Source organism: Poecilia mexicana, unplaced genomic scaffold (assembly GCF_051168715.1).
Source record: "Poecilia mexicana isolate PSO_F unplaced genomic scaffold, ASM5116871v1 scaffold_4, whole genome shotgun sequence".
NCBI lineage: Eukaryota > Metazoa > Chordata > Actinopteri > Cyprinodontiformes > Poeciliidae > Poecilia > Poecilia mexicana.
This window is the reverse complement of record NW_028263373.1, coordinates 27,279,481-27,292,026: the sequence shown is the minus strand read 5'-3', so window position 1 is coordinate 27,292,026 and position 12,546 is coordinate 27,279,481. Positions and strand designations below refer to the sequence as shown.

General features: G+C 38.7%; 1 protein-coding gene across 3 annotated transcripts in view; it reads right to left on the bottom strand.

Moving 5' to 3' along the window:
• lpp (LIM domain containing preferred translocation partner in lipoma) overlaps positions 1–12,546 on the bottom strand; it is a 181,159-nt gene that overhangs the window by 109,306 nt on the left and 59,307 nt on the right. For all 3 annotated transcript variants that reach the window (XM_014974477.2, XM_014974437.2, XM_014974442.2), the window contains one exon: positions 11,878–12,076. In XM_014974477.2, coding sequence (XP_014829963.2) covers positions 11,878–12,067 — 190 coding nt within the window. In that variant the 5' untranslated portion in view covers positions 12,068–12,076. The remainder of the gene's footprint in view (positions 1–11,877; positions 12,077–12,546) is intronic.

The window sequence follows — 12,546 nt, the reverse complement described above, 5'->3', positions numbered from 1 at the left end:
TAAAAGGTTTCCTTTTATTGTTATTTTAAAAAAAAGTCAATGATTATCTACACACAGCATATAGAAGGAAGGAGGCGGTGCACCACCTGTGATCTTCCTGTGTCAAACACAAATTGAGAGAGGAAAATATAAACCACGTCCAATATAACTACACCTGAAACAGTTCAAGACAAGAAAGTTTTCTGTCAGGTAGTTTATTCTGATCGGAAACCTGTTACATCTCATGAAGTGTTTCACACAGGAAGATCCAATGTGGCGCACAGCCTCTTTCCTTTATTTCCTCTATAAATAATAATAGACTTCTACATGAACAACCACCCTGAAACAAATACTCAATTATCCAGTTCAGACCAGAGAAAATCTAATGTGGTCCATCTGCATTAAAAACTGCTATAAGTAAATAGGCTTTGGCCAGGACTACCTTGAAAAAGAGGTTTTTAATCTTAATGGACTTTTTATTCTAAAGGTTAAACTTTTATCTTGTAATTTTTCTCCTTATTTCTTTATTTTTCTCTTTACATTTATTTTGCTGTCACAAAAATACATGTAAAGATGGAGGCCTCAAAAATGTCTTTGTAGCCAAGTGTTATTGACCACAACCAACAGTTTTTAAGCAGACTGTCAACAAAAAAAAAAAAGGCATTTTTAAGCTAGGTTTATAGTTGACACTGTCCACCGCTAAGCATTAGCCTCGCATGCTGTAGCAGCGCCTGATTGTGGAACTCTGAATTTTTGTAAATCTGAAGAAATACTTCCTTCCTTATTCCAAAATCAGAGTCTCAAAAATATCTTTAAAAAAAAAAAAAAAAAAAAAAAAAAAATGGTGTCGAGCTTAAAGCTCGACACCATTGTGCAGCACTCATGCACCAGTGTGCAGCACTCATGCTAGCTTACAGCTACTTCATAAGAGCAACTGAATAGCATTTTGTGAAGATGAATCTCATTCTCACTCAGCTTTGTGACACCTCCAACACTAAATCAGGACTCCAACAGTTTTAGGATTTTAACAAAACCTCACTTCAACAAATCCAGAACGTTGTCCTTTAAGGAGCCAGAAATGTGCAGCCCTTTCCACACAAACAGGACAAACTCTTTTTAAGTCCTTGGTGACAGTCCACATGTTTCATCTCCACATCCTGGACCCAAATGAGCTGTGGCAGAGGTGGAGAGCACATTGTTTTGACATAATTATGGACCAGTTTTTTCCCCCCCCCCCATCTTCCGCTGGAGAACAGCAGCTGAGCCCAGCTCTTAATTAGTATGATATGTATAGAAGAGTGATTTATGACTTCGTTTAGTTTGGAGATCCTATGGAGGGATTCTTTGGAGATGCTCTCTTTTTAAGTATGAAAGCAAGCAAAATTAGCTACTCAGTGAACGAGAAAAGAAACCGAGATCAGGAACGACAGACAGATTATCTTTCGCACATAAAAGTGAAGAAACTAATATTGAGAGAAGGGTTCAAAGCTACAAGCTTTCTTATCCGGGAGCCCAAACAATAAATTGCCCTCACATTCACTGAAATGTGTGGTCTGTGAGGTTTTTCTAATGACTCAAAGAGATATTCATCAAAGGTGGGAAGGAAGTCTTTGTTGTCTTTTCTTCTAAACAAGCCTGAGAGAGGGTAAACGAAGCCAGTCAAATGTCACTGCAAGCAGCCGCTGCTGCGCGCACTCAGCTAGTTTCAGAACACGACACCTTCGAGCCGCTGCCATGACGGGAATCCTCCGCCGCACAACCGGGTCCTGTTTCTACTTTCACAGGGGATTTTCTCGTCTGTTAAAATGGCATGTGTGTGTCCAGGAGCATATGGCACACAATCAGTTTTCTTTAACTCTAAGAAACCTTGCAGGTTTAACTGCCTCACTGACTGTCATTCCTCTGCTTGAGGTAATTCACTTTAATAATGGACCAGAACATCCAACATTTTTATCATTAAGGACATTTTTATGACAACATTAACTGAACTCAGTCACTTTATCTTTGTCATTGTGCCTTAAGATATAAATCCTGAAGTGAAATAGAAGGACTTCATCGTTAAATGCTTGTATATATAAGGTCTAAGAAGAATTGAAGTTTGTTAAAATAGCAATGTGACGCCTGGGTTGCACCAAGGAAGCGATCTAGCAAAAGATTGAAAGGGGTTTCTGCTTTCTGGACGGTCGCCTCCGCTTTGAAATTCAAGAATTTGGCCGAACAAACTGAGAAATCTCGAGATAAGCAACAAATGGAAGGTTTCATGGTTTTAGAACAATAGAGAAGGAGCTTGGCTGACGCATTGTTTCGTTCTTTTGGGTCGACTCTGTCCAAGCCCTTGTCATGGAGTCCAACTTACTGGTCAACATTGTTAAATCCAGTCTGATAGAGAACAATGATATGCTGGAAAGCTGGCGTAGCAACCATCCGTTAAGAAATAAAGCAATCTCACCAGGATTTAGATTCATTTTAGTGCCGGTCACTCTATCTTTTTCTGTCATCTGGTTCATGGCTGACTTCATTTCAATAAAAAGTTCCTCAAGATGAAAGAATAGTTAGCATGGAATAACAGAGATTCATATTACAAACACACTGAATGTCTCCCATGAAATGCCTACAGATGTTTTCAGTCAAAACTAACAAGATAACAATTACTAAAACACTCTACTAATCAACTCTTTACAGCCAGAGAGAAGTTATTACCCAGTGTCAGACTAAGGAAATTCCTCCCCACCAAGCTTCCACAGTACTGCTGAAAAAAGAAAACGAAGAAAAATACTAAATGGTAAATCCAAATTCCTGCAGTTCATACTTGAGTTAAATGTTTGCTGAATCGGGAGGAATTGTGTCCTTGCAGAAGACACTTTTACAAAACTTTGAGAGGGCTTGGAGACTCAGAACTGGCTGAAGGTATTTTAAGAATATTTTTAATGAAGAATGTCTTGACTAGGAACTTTTACCTCTGCCTGACACTTCCTGATATCTGAGCACCTAGAATTTTTTATGCAAATGTTACCATAAAACTTGTACAAATCAAAAATAATAGACCATTGTCATTTTAATGTACCGGAGGACATTCACCACCCTTCAAAGTAACACGTAGATTATATCAATTGGTCTTTTTTCCAAAATGTGGAAGGCGTGGTGCAGTATTTCGTGGATTTTCTAAACTAAAATAATGAAATTCAACATGTAGTAGGCTGCTCCTTCTTTACATACAAACTCACTCAGCAGGAATTAGGGTTGTTGTCACTCATTTTTAGATTGAAAACGCTGGAAAGGGAAAAAAAAGTGTTTAGCTGTAAAAATAAAAATGAAAACCCACAGCCAGCTGCAGCTCAGTTATTGTGTTCTTAACTCATCAGCAGCATCTGAGGAAAAAACATATCATAATACTACAGGTTCAGAGGTGAGTGACAAGATTGGGAGAAATGAAATACTTCATTCTGGCGAAGTCAGACTTTAAACGTTTCAAGTTACAGAGCAAAAGATCGACGGGAATACAAACATAATACAGGCGCAAAAACAACCACTGTTCAAGATTTACACCCACTTTGCAGAAAGCTGCAGACACAAGGAGAAGTTGAGAGAGTCTGCTGTGCTCCACTTAGAGAAAAGTTGCCTTGGTATGAGCCCAGAGCGCGGGCCTGTGGTATCTACAGGGAGGCCGATCCACTCAATGGTGGGTTTCCTGTAAATTCTCCTGGTGACACCCATGAGGGACTCTGACATAACAACCGGTAGTCAGTTTGCCTCTGGCCAGTCAAGCAGGGAGGAATAAAAACAGCTTATGCACATGTTTGAACTGCTCTTAGCAAACAATTAGCAGCAGCTTTTGTTGGAACTTCGTGTTAAAGTTGCTCCTTTCCCCCCTTCTCACCCTCAAACTAAAAACAGCTCTTGTCGGATGTTTAACTTTCACTTTGATAAGTCTCCCCACCGCCCCGAAAAGAAAGAAAAAAACCAAACGTAGTGCCCTTGATGATTGGCGAGCCAGACATTATGAAACCGCGCCGAGAGTTACGTATTAGTCAGTAATTAAGCAAGTGGGTTTAGGGCTTTTTCATGTAATCCTATCTGCACACGGTAGATTCTTATCACTCTATATGACATTTTGAGAGAAGATGCAGAAAAATGACTAATTTGTAAGAACGTTTAGCACCATTTGTTCGGCTCACGCACGTCTCTAAATTAGTTTCAGACCGCCAAAAAACAAAAAAGGATTGTGAAGAGAGATCAACCTATTAAAATTTTATGAGTTCGCCTTCTGAAAGGTGAACATGACTCAAGGAGAAACCGTTTCGAGTGTCTGACTTCTGTCCTTGACATCACGTCTTGCACCGATACACAAACCTAGTCACCGGCGCATGTGACCCCAGGCTGGCAGCAGCTTTCGACTCAGCTATGATCGGCTATTGGCGATAATAAGAATGAAACGCATTTCAAAGTTTGATTACATACTTGAAAGAGAAAAGTCGTCAGTGTTGAAACAAAGGCGTCATGAGTGCAGGGTGTTATACTTGGGGTGGGAATGCAGGTCAGGTTTACGTGCGAGTCGGGTCAAACGACAAAATGCAGCGGCGAGAGCACTGCTCAGTTTCTCCAGCTGACCAGTTGGGGGCAGCACAGTGCCAGAAAAAAAAATTGCTTTTCAGAATTCTGTGATGATTTCACCTCTTCGTCATCAGGTGCATTTGTGGTTTCGGAAGATATTTTTTAGACGTGTCATTCTCACTTTGATGAATTGGAAGTAATTTTATATCCAAAATAAATGTATAAATAAAGTTCAGGGTTTCCCCAAGTGTATTATAAGCCTGGCGGGCCACCAGGCTTTACTTGCAGCCCCACCAGGCATATTGCATATTCTAAGACTTTATAGTTGGTGTTCAGGTGTTAATTTTACAATAACACATGATTATCAACTGATATTTTCAAATTTCCTGTTAACGTTTAACATTTTTTAACTCAAAAACACGACGGGGCGCTGGATGGATGGCTGCTCTAGCGCCCAACCACCAGGCTTAGCAAGTTTTCTGGGGGAAACCTTGAAGTCTATCCACATAAAAATAATAAAGCATTTCGAGTCCATGTCTTAGTTAATATTTTACTTTGTGATTTAATTTATTAATTAGTTTCTTATTGTGACAGTCCATCTTTTCAAGTTATTTTCAAATAGAAAAACGCCCTTGTTCTACTACCTCTCTACAGATAATACATATTAAAAAAAAAAAAAAACACAACTGACCTTCACATATGTCTTCCAGCATATATAGGATAACCCTAAACCCCAACATGGGACCTGATGTAAAAAATTTTAAGTAAAGGGTCACCGTCTGAGACTTCGTGCGCTCCTGCTGGGCTTTAATCAGAACAAGTATGTCCCTTTAAAAAAAAAAAAAAAGAAGATGAGTGGGGCCAAACCTCGGGCCCCCCCGCCTGCACAGCCTCCTTTGTCCCCACAATAAACACGGCCCCTGACTGCTCACTGCAGCCCTGATGCCGGCCCCTGCTAGACAAAAGACACATCCACTCGCTACACCAAATTGAGTTATTTTTTATGCTAATCCCAGATTTTTTTTTTATCAGACAGTTCCCCCCACCCCTTACTTGGCATAGAGGAATTAAATAAAAAAAAAAAGGAAAATGAGAAGAGACCCCCGATTATCTGTTCATAAAGATGTCTTATCCCCTGACAAGAAGAGAAGACTGAAGAAGGCTTTAGCGCTCCTGTTTGCACGTTCAAAATGCTGATGCTAATCTAAATCATATTAAAGACACATATTTAACCAGAAAATGAACGCGGATTTTAGCGGACGCATCACCCAAAACCTAATCAGATCCGAGCAGTGTGGAATGGAAAGCATCTCCTAAAGCGCTGGCATTGCTTTCAACATTAAAGTCCTGCAAAATGGATTCTTGAGCAAATCAGTAAAAACAAATACTTATCAACGGTAATATTCCTGACTCTTTTAAATAATAGTGTTTCATTAACCCTGTGAGCATGCAGCCGACGAAGAAAAGCTGCAAGAGAGATGATAGGAAGTGATTTCTGCAAAATAGGGAAGTGATATTTCTGCCTTAAAATGAGACAAAACATTTTACTACTAGAAGGTTACAGTATTTAGTTTTTTGCAGACATTTACAAAAAGGAGCAAAGCATATATATAATCCAAAGAAAATCTAAATAAAAGACTGGTACCTCTGTTTCATGAGAATGCAAATCACTACCTTATTGATTAAAAGTAAGTAAAAGAAATGGTGCAGAGGAGGTTTAAAAAAGTTCAGTTTTATTTCTGTAAAGTTGGGGGGGGGGATCCTGCTTTTTCTGCTGCAAAAGGTTGGAAGTGTTTCCATAACGGCTGCTTATTATTTTACATGCAGCAGGTTGCCATCACAGGTCTCAACCTTTTCACGCCAGCCGACCTTCACAGAAGAACTCTGACCCATTTAGAGGTCAAATTGTGAATCCCGCCAAAAGAAAAACTGAAATAAAACTAATTTACACAACTCACCCAAAGTTCCTGCACTTTCATTCAGAGTTAAAAGTAAGACGATTGCATCACGTCATCCTTTTTTTTTCCCAGAAACTAAAAGGAAAACCCAAGTAGTGACTTCCCTTTCCGGAAACAATTTATTTTTTGCGGTTGACCTTTCCATCAGCCTTTTAAGAAGTGGATCAAATGTACAAAAACTCAATATTTTAGGTCTATTGTTACACGGAAGCAAAAATCACAGCAAAAAACAAAAAAAGTCCTAGTCTAGGTATTCCAACTGCCAAAGCTACATTTTATTTTGAATAACCTAGATATCCTCTATGACAAAAATCTTTGAAATACATGAATTTCCGTGAATAATTTGGAGTTGCGATTCGCAGAAAAACTCTGAACCGCAGTTAGACGGGGGTTCAGTGTAGCTCTGTGGAAAAAAATATCCAGTTCTTTCATAAATGAGCTGCTGATGTCACTTTACCACAATTTACTGATATACTGCTTTCGTCTACTCTTCTTCACTTGGCATGAAATTGGCTTAATGCAGTGTTTTTCAAAGTGATGGTCATTAGGTGGCGCTAAGGAGGCCTCAGAACGCAGGAGGGAAGATGAGATGCTAAAACTATTGAGTCTAATACATTTTTTTTTACCATAAATGTTCAATGACTTTTTTTAAAATCATAAAATCTAACCTGTTTACCTCAGTCATCTTTCTGATTGGTTGGCAGTAAAATTCACCAAGCTGCTTTGCTCCTAACGTACCAAACGAGGAATGGACGAGTTCCTGACCAGAAAAACTTGTTGTGACAGCAAAAGCCCTCTAGGATGCGCAGCACTTACTTTGACACCAACTGTGATAAAAACAGGATAAATGTAGTGCTGTCTGATCAGCAGATGACTTGGTGTCCAGTTGTGACACTGTGTAAACAAAGAGCCGCTTTATGTCTGAATCCGTTTGTAGTTTCAAAGGTCCAATGAGAAATATGCTGTGAACACGATCCATTATGGATTCTATTGAAAATCTGGCAATAAATTAAGCAATAAGCAGCAATAAATGCGTCTTCTGACACATTAGCACACTAACCATTTGTTAGCTGGCCTTCTGAAAAAAACAAACACCCAAACTGATTAGTGTCGGCCTACGGCAAGTTTTTTTTTTTTTTTGTCTTCAAAAATAAAAAGGGTTGGATTAACAAGTTGTTTTAAAATCCATCTGATTTTGAGGAAACCTTTTGGACATTTTTCAGGAAACGCTCACTGGGAGTTCGTTAGCTGAAGCCGGGAAACAAAACATGAAAAACAATGACGCTGCTGCAGGCGTCGGCGCCACAAAGTCAAAACACTGCAAACTCAGAATGGACGTGCCAATGAGCTGCTGAGGAATCTGACTCATAATACACACACCCAGCTTAAAAAAAAGGGCTAAAAACTTTATTCAGTGTCTCCACGCTGCTTACAATTAAAGCTGCAACAGAAACTGCAATAATACAAGAACTTTTCAGGGATAAACCGCTATCATTATGGTGCTATTATCAAACAGATGATACAACCGGTTCTGTTCAGCTTCTCAAATTGCCCTTCACTATAACCTTGAACTTTGTCACAGAAATTATTTTGAGTTAATTGTTTTGATTTTTTTTTTTTATTTCAAACAGCTGGAACAGCAGTTTTAACTAAATAAAACAACTTTCTAATGGTCTCTTCTGCTGATAATGACTTGTACAGAGGAAGTGAATCATTTTCTGTAGATTAGTTCTTAAAAATTCAATTTACCAATTCAATTTTGACAAGCTTCGTGCAAAATTAGGAGGAAGGTATTAGTGCTGTCAATCAGGTTCGAGCTCACACCCTCCAAAAAAAGGGGAAAAAGTAAAAAAACAAAAACAGAAAACTACTAAATTTTGTTGAAGACTTCAACAGATTTTAAGTCTCCATATAGCCAGAGAGAACTCCAGTTGGAGCAGGAACAGGGTGATGGAAAATCACGGTGGTTTCAGAACTATTGATTTCAAACTAAATTAAATCACGCACATGGTTTGCAAATTTTAAATTAATTCCATGTTTTCATGATCAGAATTATTTACAGAACTAGGTCAGCTGCAGTAAGCAATAAATCAGTTAATCACATGATCCATTGAAATGAGCTCAATAACTTCTATTTGCACAATTTATTGTTTTTCTCTTTTCTCTCTTTCTACCAAAAACTGGATGATAAACGTCTTCAGTCTGGTGTTCTGGTTCAGTCTGGTTTCAACCAGACCACTTTTTGACAAACACTTACAGAGACTTCATAATTCACTTTATTTAATGCTTCTGTTGTTCTACGTATTTTTGGATTTTTAAAATGTCTTCCACTTTCTGTGTTAAATGTTCATTAGAATTTAAAGTTCATTGATCTTTGAGAATGTCTTCCTGCATTATTTTGCCATTATTGTTGTATTACTTGAAAATAATGTCAAAACAATAAGATTATCATGTACCACAATAACTTCTGGGACAATTCATCGTCCAGCAAAATGATTCATTGTGTGATGCTTAAACAGAAGTAAGATGTGTGTGTAGCAGCCTGACCATGTAGTCACATGATTCTGTCCTTTTGAAAAACTATTGGTGACTTTTGTGAAGGTTTTTCAGTTTACAGCAGCCACTCACTCCTAACTGGAACGTTGTTTAATGTCTCCATAATGAGTCAAAGTCATTTCATGTTCCTCAAGTAGAAACCAACCCAGCTATTCTCACCATTCAGAGAAATGACTGATGCAGCTATTTCAATGGGTTTGTTTATGTTTGATTTCCTGTTTTACTCTGCAAAACTCTGTTTTTGTCCTTCAATTAGAAGTATATTCATCAGAGAGCAAATATTTGAAAATTACCTTTGGTTTAATGTAAGAGTATAGAAACAAAAATGTTTTTTGTTTTGTTTGGGTTTTTTTTCCAGACTACATATGTAAGATATCTCCTTACTGAATCTCACTAATAGCCGTGTGTTAAACGTCTTGTTTCTTTTTGGGGGGTTTTCTTGTTTGTTTGCCCTCCTTTCAGCGGTGGGCAAACCTGAAAAAGCAGCCGTCTAAGAACAATTTTCACAAAGCCAACATCTGCAGCAGAAGGAGATCTGAAGTCAAACCGCAAACCCCCACTGACAGCCGTGTTTTCAGCCTCACAGTGTGATCACTACACGCCGAATTTCATAACCGTTTCCCCTGTTTTGGAAATCTAGGTGCTCTCAGGGGGGGCTTGAGGGTAGACGTTTAGATAATGCTCATGTTACAACATATCAGCCAGACAGGAAGTGGGAAGACGCACGGCTGCGCGCCATCGCCTCTGTGCCACGTCCCGCCGTTAGAACATCTTGGACGCTGGAGACTTCACAACAAATTCTGAAAAGTTTGCAAACGTTTCTAAACGGCAGACGACTCAAACAGAGCGTCGCATTTATAACTTATTAAAACATGACCTTGCTTTTTCAATTCAAATGAGCAATCCTGATGGCTTTGACTTTTCACCGTTCTTGTCCATCTGCAGCCTACTTCCTGTGTTTTACCATACTCTTATTTAAATAAAATATTTTTGATATAATTTGCATAAATTGTCCCAATGTTGTTCCTCTTTGAGTCAAAATCCTGAGCTTGTAAAATTAGCTTTTTAACATAGAATGTTTTACCTTTAAGAAAAAAACAAAAAAACAACAAATGCCTCTCCTGGAGAAAACACCAAGAATCTTTCATAAATATGCTTTTTCTAAAATAAAATACCCCAGTTATCATCTATTATTCGCTCAAAATTATATTACCCTTTGCAGATAGTTGCTTTTTTTAAAAACTTGAGTTTTACAATTCAAAAAAGAAAGCTATTAGCTTAATATTTCAACCTGCACTAAAGAAAATTTAACACCCACACACTCACTACGTGCAATTATCGTGTTGAAAGTAAGACAGAAGTCTTTTTTTTTAAATAAACCATCATGTCCCCAGAGACGTAAAAAAAAAACATTCAACATAAGGCTTCCTGAACTCACACATGACTGCAAACCACAGCACTTGCACTGTTTATTCAGTATTATTCATGCAGGAACTCCACCTCCCTCCTTCCCTCCCCACATCTAAAATGTCAATACCGTCAACTGCTCAGAGTCCCTCATTCTCACCACTGTTCTTAAATTAACGCCTCTAACAGAGCCTCACTCCAGGACGGGCTCAGTACAACACCGTTACAACGGCTACACAGGAAAAATGATGCGAGTCAGCACCTTTTTAAGCCACGCACTATTCTGACCCCTTGAACTTTCTCACGTTTTATCATGTTACAATCGCAAACTTCCATGTATTTTATTGGGATTTTCATGTGACAGGTTAATGCAGAGCAGTGCATAATTGTGATGTGGAAGGAAAATGAAGCTGATGAAAGAATAAGAGTCCAGTAAAGAATAATATTCTTTACTGGACTATAACACTGTTCAATTATTAGAAATAGGAATATTGGACCCGTGATCCAGTGCAACCCGGTGTTGCTGGCACTTTCTACAAAGTGCCGACTACAGGAGACTATTTTTTGAAATAAAAAAGCTGAATATTACTTATCCTTTATGAATACTTTAGCAAGTCACTCTACATTTATTTATTTATTTATATTTTTTTCCATTTTGAGCTCAGGTCCTCTGAGTTTTCAAAAAAGGCTGAAAAGCTTTAGCTAAACCTCCTCAAGGTCTAGATGCAATAGGTTTTGTAAAACTGAAAAAAAAACCTAATTGAAAACTTGGAGACCTACTTTAAAAACATTTACCAAAAGGTAACAATGTGGAAAGACACAATTAATTACAATGTTAATTACAGACAATACTAGACTTAATAAAGTTCATCTACAACAGACAGAAGATTTATGAATGCCACACCCTCAGCTGGAAAAAAGAAAGTTGAGGGATGTGGACGAGCAACTTCAGTGTGAAGATTTACAACTTAAAAATAATCTATTAAAGGGGCAGTATTACATAGAATCCTTTTAAAGCACAATCAAGTAAGTATGCTACCATCAGTTGTTATAAAAATGCTTTTAATACGACTTAAAAGAAATAAGATTTAGTAATTTAAAGCCTTGAAATTGGGCCTCAATTCAGTTCCACTAGGCATTTGCTAATTGCTCCAGGCTAGTCTGCAGGAGCTGGGTTAGAAAACCGCTTCGAAGGCGGAGCTAGGTCCAACCAGGCGTTTTGCACAGCTGAATAGTTGCCATGGGCGATATAAAGGTTTCTCAATCACGCAGGAAAAAAAAAATCAAAGCAACAATCTAGGTGTGTTTTTGATGAATAACACTTTAACAGGATGCAAAGCTTAAAAAGGTCAACTTTACATAATCCTGCCCCCCTTTAATAATTTGCTTGATATCAACACTTTTAGGCATTTCTTTGTTTTGTTACCTGCAGGGTCAGACAGGCCGGCGTCTCCCATCTGTTTGTACGGGTTGAACTTGGGCTTGGGTGCGACCATGGGGGCAAACTTCTTGGGGGCCTGCTGCTGAGAGACGGAGATGCTGGCGCTCCCCAGAGACGGAGTGGTCTCCATCCTGGCAGCTACCTGTCCGCTCTGGTCATTCGGTGGGTTCCACATGGCTCTGAGCTGAAAAGACACACATCATCAAACGAGATCACTGGATCTGTCTCACACATACGCACAAACACACACACAGAGCAAATAACTGAAGTAAAAATCTCTCTGGGTTCTGGAGGTGGAAGTAAGTGATTATTTCTGTAGATTTCCTTCCCCCAGGCCCCATTAAGATTGTGCAAGATTTAAAGCAGCTGGCAGATTTACACTGCAAAAATAAGAGAGCGAAGGCGATGCTCTTGACACGCAACAACGTGTCCGTTCTGATAAAGAACCTAAAGCGGAGAGGAAATCACTTTGAACCCTGACTGTGATCGTCGTCTGCGCTCGCAATGCCTACACGGCATCAACAAATCAAAAGTGCGATACGCCAGACAAAGAGCGGCGAAAAACAAAGTATTTTAAAAACAGAAAGAGTATTGAAAAATGATGTAATTCATATGTAACCAAAACATTTTTAAGTGTTGACAGCTGTCAAAAAA